Raw genomic sequence first — 17,065 nt, forward strand, 5'->3', positions numbered from 1 at the left:
CTTTCTCCGCATGGTGGATGCTGCTGCTTCCTAAGGCTGTTGTAAAATTAAGTGTGTAGCTACAGCCTGGCCAGTGCCCAGGAGGGCTCCATGAGCGGTAGTCGGTAGTTGGGAAGGACTCAGGGTACAGCATCACTGTGGGGGGTTTGGGCTTCAGCAGTACTCCCTTACCCTTGCTTGAGCTGTTGGGGGAAAGCTATCCCCACCCACCTGCACGCTCTGACTTTTGAGTCCCATGTCCCTGGCCCCCGCTAGGCCAGCCCTCCTCCTCTCTCCCACCTCCTCTGCCCTGCAGGTACCCTGCCTGGGTCCGTGGCTCCTTGTGCATGCTGTGACTCGGGTCATTGTTGGAGGGAGAGGGCCCCATTTCACTGGCATTCCTACTGCCGCCTTCTGGTCCTGTGCCTGACCGTTCACCCTCTTTCTCCCTTCTGCTTCTTCCCTGGGCCTTGGCCACCTGGTTCAATCCTGGCTCCATTCCTGTGGTCTGTCCTTGCCTCACGGGTCTCAGTCTTCTCATCTGTGAAATGGGGATGAGGCCCGCACCATGTCACCGGCTTGTCATGGGGATACAGGTAGTCAGGGGCCTAGGGGTTATGGTCCTGGCCTGTGGGGCTGCCCTTTGTCATTCAAACTCTGTCACTTTTTCCTTCCTAGGGAAGATGCTGAACACAGGGATGTTTTTTGCTTTCTTCTTTCTTTCTTTTCTTCGTTCACTGCACCTGAGGCATATGGAAGTTCCTGGGCCAGGGATCAAGTCCAAGCCGCAGCTTCAACCTGTGCCACAGCTGTGGCAGTGCCAGATCCTAAACTCAGTGTGCTGGGCCAGAGATTGAACCCATCCCTCCATAGAGACAACATCTGATCCTTAACTGCTGCACTGCAGTGGGAGTTCTGAGCACAATGGTGTTTTAGACTAATTCCCAGAGTTGGCCCTTACGGGCTGGAACCAGGTCCACTGACTGCTTCTCCTTCACTCTGGTGGCCTCTGGGCCCAGCTGAGAGCCCCCCTAGGCAGGCCAGCTTTGCAGAGCACTGGACATCCTGGGCCTGGCTGGTGTTCGCGCGCCCCCGTGTGGTCAGAGTGGGCTTTGCATGCAGGCTGTAGGTTTCCTCAGTGCCTGGGACTGCATGGCCTGGTTCAGCTCAAGGTTGGCCTATTGTTGCCCTTCTCTCCCCAGGGGACACTAGTAATGCTGGGCATAGGCTCCCCTCTGAAATTCATTCCCTTCTTCACAGAAACGGCCGCAGCCTTCTGATTTCATTGACCCTCTGGCCAACAAGAAACCCAGGATATCGCACTTCACCCAGAGAGCTCAGCCCACAGTCAATGGGAAGCTGAGCCTGCCCCACAGCCGCGAGGCCCTGCTGCCCACCCCAGGCCCACTGGCTGGCACGGACCCTCATCTGCCCTTGCGGCTGGAGCCCCCACGGTCCCATGACCCCCTGGCTGACGTCAGCAACGACCTGGGCCACAGTGGCCGGGACTGCGAGCATGGGGAAATGGCTGCCCCAGCCCCTACTGCACACCTCAGCCTGCCTCTGCTGATGGACTGTGCCCAGCCCAGCAGGCCCCACGGCAGCTCCTTACATGGCAAGTCCAAGAAGAAGTCCAAGAAGCACAAAGACAAGGAGAGGGCAGCTGAGGACAGGCACCAGGTCCGGCCGCCAGACCATACGCCAGGCCCCCTTGAAGCCCCGTCGGTCGCCCCAGGTAGGTGCCAAGAAGCAGGCCTAGGGCAGGGGGCTCTGCAGGAGGGTGTCTCCAAGAGCTTGAGTGCTGGCCCCCTGTCCACCCTCACTCCACAGTGTGCTGAGGGGCCACACTGCCCTACAAATTCCCCCTTTGGCTCACCCTGCCCATTAGGCCCCTTGACACTCCACGTCCTCACAGCGGCTCATTTGTGAATGCCCTGGCAGTGTTGTTCCCAGAGCCTCCTGCAGTGCTGCTGTGTGCCAGACCAGCCCTGAGGGCCAAGGGCTGAGGCTCCTGGGAGGGGACAACACAAGGAGAGGAACAAGTGCCAGGCCACAGTGCTGGCTGCAGGGAGGTCCCAGACACTGAGGGGGAATGGGGCGGGGCTGGGGCTCAGGGAAGGCAGTGGGGGACAGGGCCTGACAGGGAGGGGGTGGCAACCACTGGATCACCAGAGGCCTGGTGTCGCCTCTGAGCCAACATTTCCTGTGGAGAAAGGGCTTAGGAGGCAGGACCACAAGGAAGTGGAAGACTGTCCGTAGAACAGCAGGTAGGAAGAGCGAGATCAAGATCTTGCAGCCTGTGGGGAAGCTGGCAGTGGAGAGACCTGGGGTTGCAGCCCCAGGATGAGGGATGCAAGCTGAGCAGGGAAACCTCCATGGGGCCTTGAGCACTGGGGAGGCCCAGGGATAGTGTAGAATGGTGGTGGTGGTGGGGTCATCACCCCCAGAGCCTGGGCTGCCCCAGGGCCCTGAGCTGAGCACCCTTTTGGCTACTATCAACCCCCAAAATAAGAGGCTGCAGATAAGAAAATGGTTTATTTGGGGCCTTAAGAATTATAAATTGGGGAAAACAGATTCAGGTAACTCTGAAAGAGTGTTCTGGGGAAAAGAAAGAGTTGGGCTTGTAAAGACAAAAAGCCAGGAGTTTGTTAGAAGTTGTCTAGTGAGAATGGTGATTGACCCTGACGCAATCAGAAAATATTTGTTTTAGGGTAGGGGTCCAATAAGTAGACTGTCATCAGTGTTTTTAGAGTAGGGGGTCTGATAAGTAAATAGGCTGTCAGGAGTTTCTGGCAGATGACTTGATCAGCTCAGAAGGTCAGATTCCATCCAGGCTTGAGATGTGTGCACAAGTCATACTTCCTTAATGGCCTTCCAGCTCCATTTTAAGAGAGCTCTCAGCGGTACTGACTCCGTTGTGATTTTCCTTTCACAGAGATGAACCGAATCAGTATGCCATAGCCACAAAGGTTCAGCCACGCCAGCCAGGGGCAAGGGGGCTTCGGCTGCTGCGTGTGGCATTGGGCGTGGGGCAGCCTGGGCTTTCAGTTTATTTTCTTGGGAGGATCCCCAGCAGGGGGCATTCCTGGATCAGGGGTGGAGCCCCTTTCTCCTTAAGGCTTCTTAACTTGTCGCTCAACTATCTTCCGGAAAGGCCGTGCTGGCCCCTCCCTCTGTGGCTGGAGGGCAGGCCCTGGAACTGCAGGGTTGTGGGTTGGTCCAGCGGAGACAGTTCAGTTTCATCAGTCCTCTGGGTTCCCCCAGTCCTGCTGTGGGCTAGGCTTCCCAGTGCACATGGGAGGGCTGAGGGGGAGAAGGCAGCCAGGTTCCCTGAGCACACACCCTCTGATCCAAGTCCTGCTCCGGGGGACAGGCCCTGAGTGGCCAGGTAGCATGTTTTGTCTCACATGGTGGAAGACAGCAAGACCCCGCCTGCTTCTGGTAGGGCCCTGTGGAGGAGGACTGTGGGGCCAGGCATCAGATGGGCCATGAATCGCTGTCCAAGCCAGCCTCACGCAGGGCTCAGATAGCTTTGGATCCTGCCCTGCATGCATCAGCCCCTGGCAGCTTGTCCCCAGGCCGAAGGAAGAAAGTGAGGTTTGGGATCAGGCAAACCAGTGAGTCTAGGTGCCAAGGAAAAAGAAAAGGACAACTGAGGCACCAAAAGCTGGGTCAGGTGTTGGGTGCCCCATCTTAACTGGCCTCTCAGGTGGCTCAAATGATAATGATCATGAGTGGGCACAAGGCCCCCTGCCTCCCAAGCTCCCACTTGACTGCTTCCCCGCCCCCCGGCCCAGGCTCACAGGGGGAGTTACCTCCTCCCCTTATCAACAGCACTGTTCTCTGTGTTCCCCAAGACTCGCTGGAGAGGGTTCCAGGTCAGCACCTGAGGAAGCTTCCTATGGGACAGAGGGACAGGCATCGATTTAACCTACTCTTCTGCATGACACTGTCCCCCTGTGCCCACCTGCGTCCCTGGCCTTGACTTGCTCAGACTGTGAACCCTTCTTATGGCCAAAGGGTGCCTTCCTGGAAAGGCTGGCAGGCTGGGTTGGGGGCTTGGGCTCAGCCAGGCCGAGCTCAAGTTAGCTCTTCCATGGTCCCCTGTGTAGAGACCAGGGCACCCCGACTCAATGGCATTCAGACCTGGGTCCCCTCACCCCCTGCCCCATGAGGGACAGGAGAGGCTAGTGGAGGAGAGGGATGGAGGTGGGAACCATCTCAGCTGGTACAGGGGCGGCTGGGCTCAGGCAGCCACTGCTGGAGCAGGCATAGGGGCCACAGGGGTTTGCCACCCAACCTGGTTGGGTGCCAGGTTGATCTGAACCCGAGCCTCAAGGCAAAACACCCCAGGAAGCCTGCCCTGTGTGGGGGGCGGATGGTGGGAGTATGGACCAAACCCTCAGGTTGCATCCCAGGGAGGCTGCGGCCTCTTCAAAGATGTCACCGGGTGGGGTCGTGGGAAGGTTGTGCTCCACCCACTGGTGGGAATCCTGCCTCGTGCCTGAGGATAAAACACACAAGGGCTCTCTCTGCAAACTGCTGATCTGCTGCAAGGGCTGCTCTCCTCTGAGAGGGACACAAAAATGTGTACTCAGGATATGCTGCTAATGATAAAGTCGCTTTTATGTTGGGACAAAAGGTCATATGGAAGAATTCCCCAGGGGAAAGGACTAGATCATAGGTTTGGGTGACTGAAGCCCCGGCAGGATTTTTTTTTTTCCTTCGCTTTTTAGGGCCGCATCTGTGGCACATGGAGGTTCCCAGGCCAGGGGTTGAATCAAAACTGTAGCTGCTGGCCTATGCCACAGCCACAGCAATGCCATATCCCAGCCACATCTGTGACCTACACCACAGCTCACGGCAACGCCAGATCCCCGACCCACTGATCGAGGCCAGGGATCAAACCCACATCCTCATGGATGCTAGTCAGGTTCGTTTCCACTCTGCCACAACGGGCAGAATTCCTCTGGGCAGTCTTTGAACACCGTGGACAGTCTTGTGTTACAGTCCCCAGGCTCTTAAGCCTCCAGCCCAGCCCTGTTCTGGGGTTGACCCTCCTGTAGTTCCAAGTCTGGTGGGAACAACGGGAGGATCTGAGGGACTCAGACCAGGGACCAGAGCCTACAGGGCTTGCAACTCCATCCTCAGGGAGAGGCTGGGCAGGAGGTTGGGCTTTCCCTGGTGGCTGTCTGTCTTTGTCCTGTAGGGCCAGAGACCTGGATGTCCCAGAGACTCAGTTGACCATGGGTCACTGGTTTTCAGCTTAGTGGCCTTTTATATGAGGTCAGCGGAGGGAGCAGAGGCTCTGGACAGGTTGCCCAGGCTTTAGCCCTGCAATGAATTTGTCCATCCTTTTGGGGGCCTGCCAGAAACACACCCATCATGCCATCTGGGCTCTGCATGCCTCTGCTCTGGAGACACAAACCATGATGACTTGCCACCTCTCCCACGGGCTGAAGGTACTCCCAGCTCCAAGGGGGCCCTGGAGGTGGCCAGACAATGCCTGCCCGTGGCTCACGCCTCCTTTGCCCAAGCTGCAGGGCCTCAGCAGCTGTCTCCACACAGCCTCCCCTCCACAGCCTTCAGACAACAAAGCATGAATCTTCTGCAGAGCTTGCTGTGGTCACTAAGCTGTGGACTCAGAAGGTGTGCATCTGCTCTTTGTAGGTTTAAATGGGACTTGCAGCAGCTCAAGTGTCCCCACGTCGACCTCGGAGACGCCTGACTACTTGCTGTGAGTACTTCCCTTGCCAGCTGCTCCTCTCCCTCCACACCCCTGCAGTGCAGGTTAGCAAGAGTGAGTGAGTGTGTGTGTGTGTGTGCCCAGGTTGTTCAAGTGCCCTGGGGCTCTCTGCAGCAGCCCCCTGAGCCCCTCTCCTCTGTCTCCCCAGAAAATACGCCACCATCTCCTCCTCAGAGCAGCGCCAGAGCTACAAGAATGACTTCAACGCCGAGTATAGCGAGTACCGAGACCTGCATGCCCGCATTGAGCAGATCACACGGCGCTTCACGCAGCTCGATGCCCAGCTCCGGCAGCTCTCCCAGGGCTCCGAGGAGTACGAGGTATAGAGCCCCTGGCCGTGGCCCTGTCACCGTGCTGCACATCTGACGGCCCTGCTTGGTGCTGGTGTCCTTGGACACATTCCGTTGTATTCTGGGCTGAGGGCCCTGCCAGCCTCTCTTTCCCACCCCATGGGTTTAGGGCCGTCCCTGGGGCTCCTCAGCGGTGAGGCCAGTCAGGTGGGGGAGGTGTTTTGGGCAGCGGAGAGGGCCAGGGACCAGTGTGGGTGGGGGGGCATGCACCCCCACCTCTGAGGGCGCCTCGTGCCTGGGGTTCTCTCTACGGCCCACTACCCACGTCGCAGGAGAATCAGCCCCCCAGGCAGGAGGGAGCAGGGCCAGGCCACATCCCACAGTCCATCAGAGTGGTCAGAGTCACAGTGGGAAGTGGAAAGGGATGGAGGCTCCCTGCAGTCCTCCCGCCCCCAACTCTCTTCCTCTGGCCTGGGGTTCCCCAAGCCATTCCGTGTGGCAGCTCACTGTAGGGGCTTGGTCACAAGCCCTGGGCCGCCAGCTTCCCCTTTGTGCCACCTTTCAGAGCTGGTTACCTGACTACAGGGCTGGCCCTGATTCTTCAGGGTGTCGGGGTCTGTCTTCCCTGGTGGTTTCCAGAGGAGACTGCCAGTGACTGGAAGAGGAGTGGGGTTCTGAGGGTCTAGGACAGACAAGCCCCTAGGGCATCCCTGTCCTCCTTTCTCCCTGCAGCCACCACAGGGACACTCCCTGGGTGCTGAGGGCCTCTCTGCTTGGCCTTGCACAGTGGACAGGCCAGCTGGGTGTGAGAGAAGGAGACCATAATGCCTGCTCTTTGCTTCCTGCCAGGGCTCTGACCAATCTGCCCCTCCCACCATGCGGCCTCATACCTCTCCCTGAGACTGGGCCCCTGCCCCTCGCTCCCCTGGCCCAGCTTCCTCCCCCACCTCCTGCCTCGCTCATCCCCCAGCCTGCCCCTCCTCTGTACTCCCTCACGCCATCACGCCATGCTGAGGCCATTGTCCCCAAGCAGGCGGTGACTGTACAGGTCATAGGTTATCAGGGAGAAGGGGCAGTAGGTTGGGGTGTCCTGCAAGTGATGCATTGTTCGTTTTCTCCTTTGTTTTTCCTCCAGACTACTCGTGGGCAGATTTTGCAGGAATATCGAAAAATCAAAAAGGTGAGTCTCCATTGTAGGGGTAGGGTGGGGTGGGGTGGGGTCAGAAGCAGCAGTTTCAAGGGGAGTGGCTCCAAAGTTTGGGAGAGGGAGAGAGGAAGAGAGGGAGGGTGGGCCGGCCTCGCTGGGCTGCTCTCAGCCCTCAGAGTAGCCCCTGCCCCTGTTTATAGCTGAGAAGCTGAGCCTGTCCTCTGAGCTTCGGCACACTCCCTCACTGGGTATCCTGGCACCCCCCTGGCTCTGCCACTGCTTGGTGGGTGCAGCCCCGAGGCCCTTTCCAACACCTCAAAGGGCCAGGGGACGAACCAAAGTTCCCCACCCCTAGCCTGACACCTTCTGAGTCCTCAGCTTCTAGTCCAGGAGGACTGCCCCCACTCCTGGGAGCACCCAGTCCTTGGCCTCAGGCTTCCCAGCAGTCTCCTGTGATGTGGTTCCATCATAGCAGGTCTTGCTCCTGAAGGCCACGTGGTTGGTCGTGTGTCAGCCCGTGTGCCAGCCAGGCCCCAGCCCAGTGTGAAAGCTTCATGGCCTCTCTTGCCTCTGCCTCTCACCCTGGCCATGACCATGTTTCCTCTAGTGGAGCCCAGAGCAGGGGTCCCTGTCATGGCACAGAGGGCTCTGCTCTGCACACCAGGGGAGTGGGAACCTGGGGCAGCCAAGTGGGGCGGCTCCAGTTCGGGTTGGGCTCTCGGCCCTGTGCATGAGGCTCACCTTGGCCACTCTCTTACAGACCAACACCAACTACAGCCAGGAGAAGCACCGCTGTGAGTACCTGCACAGCAAGCTGGCCCACATCAAGAGGCTCATCGCTGAGTATGACCAGCGGCAGCTGCAGGCCTGGCCTTAGTCTGAAGCCATGGAGCAGGAGGTCCCACTCGGCCAGCCAGGCCACCTCGCCACCCGCTGACTGTTCTGGATGATGGGGGAGCTGGGGGCAAGGGGGAGCTAACGACAAGGAAAAAAGAGATTTCTTTAAAAAAAAAAATAAACATGAGGAAGATGCATTCATCTGAGCCAGCAACGCCGGCTTTCAGGGGAGCCCCTGCAGCCCTGGCACCCACAGGTCACACAGGTCCAGGTGGGGTATCCAGCTCCTCCGGGGCCCCCACCCAGATGTGTTCCCCAAGAAGCCCGCCTCCTCTCCAGCCACCCTGCAAGGGGCATCAGCTTCCTGAAAGACTCTGAGGCTGGCCCGCCTGCCTTTTCTAGTTTTATACAAAGACAGCCACTTTTAGCTACTGCTTATGAGACTTGAGTCTATTTTTGTACGAAAGAGAAAGCATCTTTTTTCTAAACCTATGCCTCCCTTCCTTGGACACCCAGGGTCTAGACGCTGCCCTGTGTCCTTTCTGCAGTATTACAGATGCCCTTGGGAAGTGCAGCATTGTTTCTGAGAGCTCCCAGGAGAGACTCTGGCCGGGGGGGGGGGGGGCGGACCCCGCTTCTCCCTCCCTGGCTCTCAGGGGGCTGGTGGGCAATGCGACCCCGACCCCCCGCAGCCCTATTTGGAAAGCTCCAGCTGGCCGGGAAGCAGCTGCTGGGAGCCGTTGGCCCGCCCTGCTATTCCAGGCCCTCAGCTGTTGGGGGTCACTGGGAGTTTCTGTGCTTGTTGCCCGGATTCTGCAGCAAGAGTGTTGGATTTTATTTTACTGTCGTTTTCATTCTCCCTTTCGCTGCTGCTCTTCATTTCGCACTGTTGAGACCAAGTGGTCTCCACGCTGTTGACCTCGCTCCACTCCTCAGCCCACTCGTGGGTCCTGGGGCCGTCTTTGCAGAGCCACCACGGGGTTTGCACTCAGGGAGGGGCTGGGGGTTGATGGAGCTGGGGGGCCCCAAGAGTGAGCTCAGAAAAGGCGCCTGATCTTGGGGGCGCTGGCCCAAGGACACCCCAATTGCTGCTTAGTCACTGTGCCTAGTCTAATGCCCCCCAGAGCGTCACGGGGGGTACGCGTGTGTTTGTGTGTGTGAGGGGCCCCACCAAGGGCATGGTGGGGTCTAAAGTGTGCGTTCATGTGAATCCAGAGCCTTGTTCAGCAAAGCCACGACTGGGAAAGGCAGTGGGAGTGGCTGCGACCCATAGCCCAGGAGTCAAAGAGGGGGTTGCTGCCACCAGCAGTAGGCAGGGAGAGTGGAAGTGCTCATGTAGACACGTCTATTTTTCTAAGCTGTGGGGGGTGTCTCCAAAGAGCAGGCGCACCTGCATCGTGCCAACCTCACTCTACCCCAAAGTGTGTGTGGAACCCTGGGGTGCCAGAGCACCAAGAAAGCTGACCCTCTATGTTTCAATAGCTGTTGTTTTGTTTTTCACTTGGGATGGAGTAGGGGAAGGGCTGAGTAGTCCCTGGAACCCCACGTTCTGCAGATGGCCATCTCGTACTGGGCCGGACGTGCAGACTCAGGTGAAAGGGGATCACTCAGGGGCCCCACCCTGGAGGGCTGACATGTCTTTGGCCCTGGGATCCAGTTCAAGGGACTCTCAGTTGAATTTCCTCCTTGTTTTGTTTTGCTTTTTTCCTCCTTTTAAGGAATTTGAAGCTAAGAAAAGTTTTGTGCTTGGGGGGGGTTGATGGACAAAGGTTATAGCTGATTAAATATGGTCTAACTTATTGATACTGGTTTTTTTTCTTTTAATATTGTACTGTGGAGAAAAACTATTTTGAGCCATGGAGTTGGTGTTTACAAGAACTTTTCCCTTTTGCCAAAATGTTACAATTGAAAGGCATCTGCATCTTCAGTTCCCTGATATTTTCTTAAAAGATCTAGTGTCCTTTTTGTACACTAAACAGGTGAATGCTGATTTTTTTTTCAACCTACAATAAATTTCACTGAACTGAACCTATCAGCCCAAGCTGGGAGTGTGCGTGTCAGTCCCTGGGAGTGGGGGGTTGGTTCTGTGTGGGGGTGGACTGGGGTGAGGAGGCAACCTGGCCCTGGAGCAGCTGTGATGATGGGCAGGGCACAGGCTGGTACTGGGCAGAGAAGGCGTCCTGGGCAGCCTGCCAGAGCCACTGCCCAGGAATGAGGCCAGCAGGTGGAGGGCTGATCAGAGGCAAAGGGCCCTGCAGGTACCAGAGCAAGAGGCCAGACAGCCTGGTCATAGGTAAGAAATGTCAAGACCAAAAAAAAGGGGAGGGGGGAGTTCCCGTCGTGGCGCAGTGGTTAACGAATCCAACTAGGAGCCATGAGGTTGCGGGTTCGATCCCTGCCCTTGCTCAGTGGGTTAACGATCCGGCGTTGCTGTGATCTGTGGTGTAGGTTGCAGACGCGGCTGGGATCCCGAGTTGCTGTGGCTCTGGCGTAGGCCGGTGGCTACAGCTCCGATTCAACCCCTAGCCTGGGAACCTCCATATGCCGCGGGAGCGGCCCAAGAAATAGCAACAACAACAACAGCAAAAAGACAAAAAAAAAAAAGAAATGTCAGGAGTTCCCACTGTGGCTCAGGGGTGACAAAACCGACTAGGATCCATGAGGATGTGGGTTTGCTGCCTGGTCTCACTCAGTGGATTAAGGATCCGGCATTGCTGTGAGCTGTGGTGTGGGTTGCAGGCTCGGTTCAGATCCTGCATCGCTATGCTATTGCAACTGCAGTTCTGATTCGACCCCTAGCCTGAGAACTTCCATGTGTCACAGATGTGGCCCTAAAGAGCAAAAAAAAAGGGGGGGTTTGGAGGGGAGCCATGGATGATGTGGTGTGAGCAGGGCAGTGGACAGGGTGGGCTGATCCAATCAGGGGGATCCTGGGCCTCCCACAGGGCCAAAGCCCCCTTTAGTGGGGCCACACGGGGCAAAGAGCTGTGACTGATGAAAAGAGCAAGTAAGGGCACTATGTGATCATTCCTCCCAGGCTGCATGCTGGTGTTCGGGGGGGGAGCCCTTGTGCCCTCTATGGGGACAAGGACCCCAAGGCCCAGTGGAGCCCCACAGGCCCCAGGACACCAGCTAGGATGGCCGTCCTTGCCCCTTGTTCCAGGTGAGGAGCTGAAGGCAGGGGGGCAGGTTCTAGCCTCCAGGGACACGGTGGGTGGGTGGGGGATGTTTATTTTAGGAAGGAAAAACAAAGAATAAGACCGGGATTAAAGGGGTCCAGGGGTCAGGGACTGTGGGCCTTAGCCTCTCTGGTGGCTCTGCTGGCCAACGGCCTTGGCCTGAGTTCTGAGGCGGCCCAGGAATCTGAGGGGTGCGGGAGGGGCGGTCAGGCAGTTCTCTGTGGGGCAGAATGTACCCTGCTCCCCGGGCGGCCTGGCCACGCCGTTCTAAAGGGATTAACATCTCTGTCCCCACACTCCGGGGCCCAGGGCTGACACCTGCCTCCTTCAGCCTTGTCACGCCTCAGACTCACCCCTGTTCACCCTCCTCCCCCAGCCTTCCGCCAGGCTCCCCCACAGCCCCCACTGCCCAGCGACACTGTGGCTACAGGCGGTTCCCTGATCATCCTTCCTGTGCCAAGGACACCCAAGTCCAGTCCCGTAGGGCCCCAGAAGGGTTTTCTCACTCTCATGACCTGTGCCACCGTGGCCAAAGGTTTGGGGGTTGCCCACCAGCCCCTGCCAATTGCTGGACAATGTCTTCCTCCTGCCAGCACCTAGATGCTGCAACTTCCGTGCACGGGGCGCTGGCACTCAGCAGTGATGGAAACAGCTCTGCCCCTGCCCTCAGGAGCCTGCGGTCTGGTGGGAATGGGGTCCTCAGTCGTTCACTGCTCACCCCCAGGCAGCACACTCAGTCCCTGTCACACACCCAGACTGTCCCTGCAGTTCTCCTTACAGCTCCAACCAACTGCTTGGAATAGAAGCAGTCAGAAGCCACATCCCCTGCAGCTGCCCCTCCAGGAGCCTGCCTGGGGCCACTCTGCCCCACTACCCTCCTGCCAGCACCTCCCCCAGGCTGCCCTGTGAATGCTGGGGTTCTTCAGGGCTGGGTCTTTGGGGACCTTTCTGTACACATTCCTGTGATGTCACACATGGCCTGGAGGCACAAGCTCCCTCCAATTCTCCAGCACCAACTGGACATCCAACAGTTCCATTCCCATGTCAGGCATCTGGCCCCACAGGTTGAGGGACTCAGCCCTCACTTCAGATGCCAGCCTCAAGTCCCTGGCCACTCATATGTCTGACCAAACAACCCTCTGTAAATCCATCCCTTTCAGCCCCCTCAGAGGTTTAGTGATTTGCTAGAATGGCCCGAGGTGCTCAGGGAAGCACTTGAAGTAAATGCAGAGGGCAGGGTGTGGGGAATGGCGCGGGGCTGCCACAACTTCTCCCAGAACCTCCATGGGTTCACCAGAACCTCACTGTTAAGGGTTGTTACAGAGGTAATGGAACCTAATGGATTGTAGGTATGATTGAATAAATCACCGGCCATTGGCAACTGAACTCAATCTCCAGCCAGGAACAGGGGGACAAAACCCAAATATTTATTATACTGTCTTTCCTGTCCCCAGCCCTGAAGGTCTACCCTGGTCCCCAGACTGCCTCCTTCCCCCTTGCGCTCAGTCCCTTTTCATCTGCCCCTGAAACCACGCCCCCAGGTTTTTGCCTGGGCAGTCCTTCACATTTTTGATGTCTTCAGATCTCAAGATCCCTCACCGCGCCACATCCTCCAGGCAGTCTGCCCTGCCCAGCGCTGCCTGTTAGGTCCCTCTGGCTGGGAGTGACCCAGTCCACTTCTGACTCCCCCTCACTGGAGCCCCTGGAGGGCAAAACCTGGACCGGTTTTAGAACCCCCACCTTCCAAGGCCAGGCCCTGACCAAGTTTCCTGCAAATGTTCCCAACTATCCACCTTTTGGGTCAGCTCCAGTGGTGGAAACTTTCCAGCCGGAGGAGGCCGCTTGTTTTGGAAAGTTCCTGGGGGAGCCGCCCCCGCCCGCCTGCCGGGTTCCCACGCTCCTTTATCGCTGTGCTCTTAGGGGGGCTTAGTGCTGTGCTGGCCTAGCTCCTCCCCAGCGGGCCGCCTCTGCTCTGCCCATCCCATCCCCTCCCCTCCTCTCCCCTCCCCTCCTCTCGCCAACAGTCTCTCCCCCGCCCCCACTCCAGCCTGGCCCAATCAAGCCCTCCTGCTACAGGTGGGGAAACTGAGGACTCGCAGCCACCACCCCATCCACGTGAACCCTGTGGCGGGGGTGGGGGTGGGGGGTTGATATCTGGAGGGTGCTGCTGTTCTGGAAGGGGTAGGGGGAGGAGGCAGCCTGGGCTGGAGGAGCGTCTGGCTTCGAAGTCTTAATCCCGGTTTAGTGTCTCGTGCCTCGGTTTCTCCAGATAACCCCGCAGAGGCCCAGCCTCCTTGCCTGGCTCCACCTCCTGCCTTGTGGCTGGGGCCTGCGCTCACTTACATCCATATGATTCTCTTTTGTAATATGAGGGGAAGCTGCCGCCGGCTCAACCCGCGATGCGAAGTGAATCACGCGCGCCGAGCTCGGGCCGGGGGTCTGCGGCCCATATGATTGTCCGGCCGCGCAGGACAGTTTAGGGGACCAGATTAACACGGGGGCTCGGGGCAGAAGGGCCTCGAACCCGAATCCAAGGCCTGTGTGCACCGTCCAGGCCGCGAGCGCCCCTCCTCCGCGGCGTGGGCGGAGCGAGGGGGCGGAGCGGGGTGGAGCCACCGCTCTTTTCTCTCGAGTTCGCGCGCCCCGAGCCCTAGCCGTCCGCTGCAGTTCCAGCCGACTCTGCGCCGGTAAGTGCGGCCCCGGGAGGGGTGCAGACTCCCCAGGGACCGAAGTCGGCTTGGCCCAGCCAACTCTCGGGTCCCCGCTGACTTCCTGCCCACCCCGCGCCCCCAGCTCACCACGATGGAGGCCGCAACCGAGTTCGTGGTGGAGAGCCCCGACGTGGTCTACAGCCCCGAGGCTATCGAGGCGAAGTACGAGTACAGGACGACGTGCGTCAGCCGCGAGGCTGGCGTCCTCAAAGTAGGCGAGGGACCGGGCTGGCCGTGAGGCTAGGGGGAACCAGGGAGCCGAGACCAAGCGGGAATTGCCCAACGTCTGCGATCTCCGCCCTGCGATGAGGGGGGAGGGGCCTGTGGTCCCCGACTCACCGCACCGCCTGTCCCCAGGTGCATCCCACGTCCACGCGCTTCACTTTCCGGACCGCCCGGCAGGTGCCCCGGCTGGGGGTCATGCTCGTCGGCTGGGGCGGGAACAACGGCTCCACGCTGACCGCTGCCGTGCTGGCCAACCGACTGCGCCTGTCCTGGCCTACGCGCACCGGCCGCAAGGTGGGGGAGTCGGGCGGCGCCTGGTAGAACCCAGGGCTCCGCTGGAATCCACGCAGAGGGGGAGGGGCTCTACGGAGGAGTGGGTCTTAAGGGGGCGGGGTTCCTCGCTGCGGGCGGACCCCGGGGCGGGGCTTCCACGGGGCGGGGCGGGCACTCCTCAGGGGGTCTTGTGGGGGCGGAGCCCAAGGTAGGGAGGACTTCGGGTTGGGACCTCCGGAGGGGAAGCAGCTCTTGCCTTGACTTGGAGCAGAGCTGAGGCGCCCGAAAGTAGGGCGGAGCTTGAGTGTGCCGACTCTTGGGCCTCCCCACGCCACGCCCACCCATCTCTCTGCCCTGTCTGCCGCTCCCCAGGAGGCCAACTACTACGGCTCGCTGACACAGGCTGGCACCGTTAGCCTAGGCCTGGACGCCGAGGGCCAGGAGGTGTTCGTGCCCTTCAGCGCGCTGCTGCCCATGGTGGCACCCGACGATCTCGTTTTCGACGGTGGGCGGGGCCCTGGGCCAGGGGTGGGGTGGGAGGCCGGGCCTGTGGGGGTCCAGGATCCCCGCCGAGCTTGAGGGTCCCCGCCCCCCCAGGCTGGGACATATCGTCGCTGAACCTGGCGGAGGCGATGAGGCGCGCGCAGGTACTAGATTGGGAGCTGCAGGAGCAACTGTGGCCGCACATGGAGGCCTTGCGCCCGCGGCCGTCGGTCTACATCCCGGAGTTCATCGCAGCTAACCAGAGTGCGCGCGCTGACAACCTCATCCCGGGCACGCGCGCGCAGCAGGTGCAGCCCCTCCCGGCGCCCCATATCCTCTGCCACTTGTTCTCCCTTGTCATTTGTCCTTTCCCCCACCCCCGCCACCTGTTCTCTTTTGTCCCCATGCTTCCATCCCGAGGGTCCAGGCCCCACTTTGCACTTGGGTAATTGAGTCGCCCAGGCCTCCACAGGTCGGGAGAACCTGTACAACCCTCCCCCTTCGCCCGCTCCCGCCCCCTGCCAGCTGGAGCAGATCCGCAGGGACATCCGTGACTTCCGGTCCAACGCTGGCCTGGACAAAGTCATTGTGCTGTGGACAGCGAACACAGAGCGCTTCTGCGAAGTGGTGCCTGGCCTCAATGACACTGCTGACAACCTGCTGCGCACCATCCAGGTAGGCACGCCCAGGGGTGGAATGGGGTCAGGGCTAGCTCCCAAGGACCCTTCTGTGCTGACTGCCTGTCTGTGCCCACAGCTGGGCCTGGAAGTGTCGCCCTCCACGCTCTTCGCCGTCGCCAGCATCTTGGAGGGGTGCGCCTTCCTCAACGGGTCCCCACAGAACACACTAGTGCCTGGTGCCCTCGAGCTCGCGTGGCAGCGCCGCGTCTTTGTGGGTGGAGACGACTTCAAGTCCGGCCAGACCAAGGTCAAGTCTGTGCTTGTGGACTTCCTTATCGGTTCTGGCTTAAAGGTGTGTGAGCCTGGCAGGGTGTTCCGCTCAGGATAGGGGTGCCTGGATCCCAGGCTGGGCTTGTGCCCTGCAAGGCCTGCAGCTACCGCGGGGTCTCCTTGTCCTCCCAGACCATGTCCATCGTGAGCTACAACCACCTGGGCAACAACGACGGGCAGAACCTGTCAGCGCCGCCACAGTTCCGCTCCAAAGAAGTGTCCAAGAGCAGTGTGGTGGATGACATGGTGCACAGCAACCCAGTGCTCTACAAGCAGGGCGAGGAGCCAGACCACTGCGTGCGTGGAGCACAGGCGCGGCAAGGGGTGGGGGGAACTCCCAACAGAGAATAGCAGGGGTCCGTGTGACCTCGTGCCATCCTCCTCCCCAGGTGGTCATCAAGTACGTGCCATACGTGGGCGACAGCAAGCGTGCCCTGGATGAGTACACATCGGAGCTGATGCTGGGCGGTACCAACACGCTGGTGCTGCACAACACGTGCGAGGTGCGGGACGCGAGGGGGCAGGAAGTGGGGCTGCTCACCAGCCCCGCCCACCTCCTGACCTGCTGGCTCTGCAGGACTCGCTCCTGGCCGCGCCCATCATGCTGGACCTGGCGCTGCTGACCGAACTCTGCCAGCGTGTGAGCTTTTGCACGGACGCCGACCCGGAGCCGCAGACCTTCCACCCGGTGCTGTCGCTGCTCAGCTTCCTCTTCAAGGCGCCGCTTGCACCGCCCGGCAGCCCCGTGGTCAACGCGCTCTTCCGCCAGCGCAGCTGCATCGAGAACATCCTCAGGTGTGTCCCGGCCTTGGGGGTCCCCATTCTTTGCCCACGTGTCCACTGTGGGGCTGTGCACAGGGCCTAGGGACTGCAGGGCACCTATCTCACGGTCTGGCCCCGCTGAACCCTGACCATCCCCCAGGGCCTGCCTGGGGCTCCCGCCGCAGAACCACATGCTTCTGGAGCACAAGATGGAGCGCCCTGGCCTCAAGCGTGTTGGGCTTGTGACTGCTGCTTGCTCCCTGCCTTGCAAGAAAGGACCAGCGCCCACCACCAATGGCTGTACTGGCGACGCCAATGGGCACCCGCAAGCTGAGGCACCCCAGATGCCCACCAGCTAAGGCCATGGCCACGCGGTTCTTCCTTAACTCCTGCCCCTGTTGCTCCTCGGGACCCAACCCTTTCTAGGCCCCTCAAAGACAATAAAACCAGTGCCTCTATATCAGCCACACCTGTGGATTCTTG

General features: G+C 59.7%; 1 protein-coding gene and 1 long non-coding RNA gene across 5 annotated transcripts in view; both read left to right on the plus strand.

Moving 5' to 3' along the window:
* ELL (elongation factor for RNA polymerase II) overlaps nucleotides 1-10,040 on the plus strand; it is an 82,808-nt gene extending 72,768 nt beyond the window's left edge. For 2 of the 4 annotated variants that reach the window (XR_014837408.1, XR_014837409.1), the window contains 5 exons: nucleotides 658-1,714; nucleotides 5,650-5,716; nucleotides 5,874-6,045; nucleotides 7,151-7,195; nucleotides 7,923-10,040. Coding sequence is in view for 2 of the 4 variants with exons in the window: in XM_021083507.2 (XP_020939166.1) it covers nucleotides 1,240-1,714; nucleotides 5,650-5,716; nucleotides 5,874-6,045; nucleotides 7,151-7,195; nucleotides 7,923-8,039 (876 nt within the window). In the remaining 2 variants the exon portion in view is untranslated. The remainder of the gene's footprint in view (nucleotides 1-657; nucleotides 1,715-5,649; nucleotides 5,717-5,873; nucleotides 6,046-7,150; nucleotides 7,196-7,922) is intronic. The other 2 variants (XM_021083507.2, XM_021083508.2) reach the window with 1 other exon arrangement.
* A 3,790-nt stretch (nucleotides 10,041-13,830) lies between these two features.
* Nucleotides 13,831-17,045, plus strand: ISYNA1 (inositol-3-phosphate synthase 1). Its single transcript, XR_002341592.2, has 11 exons — nucleotides 13,831-13,865; nucleotides 13,972-14,100; nucleotides 14,247-14,408; nucleotides 14,760-14,892; nucleotides 14,985-15,178; nucleotides 15,396-15,545; nucleotides 15,627-15,842; nucleotides 15,953-16,117; nucleotides 16,210-16,323; nucleotides 16,398-16,615; nucleotides 16,743-17,045. It is a non-coding gene; the product is annotated as an inositol-3-phosphate synthase 1 (long non-coding RNA).
* The last annotated feature ends 20 nt before the right edge of the window (nucleotides 17,046-17,065 follow it).

The sequence above is a fragment of the Sus scrofa genome, chromosome 2, assembly GCF_054392235.1.
Source record: "Sus scrofa isolate SSC_HxYL_T2T_F1_AM1 chromosome 2, Sscrofa_HxYL_maternal_Yorkshire_Landrace_v2.0, whole genome shotgun sequence".
Classification (NCBI taxonomy): domain Eukaryota; kingdom Metazoa; phylum Chordata; class Mammalia; order Artiodactyla; family Suidae; genus Sus; species Sus scrofa.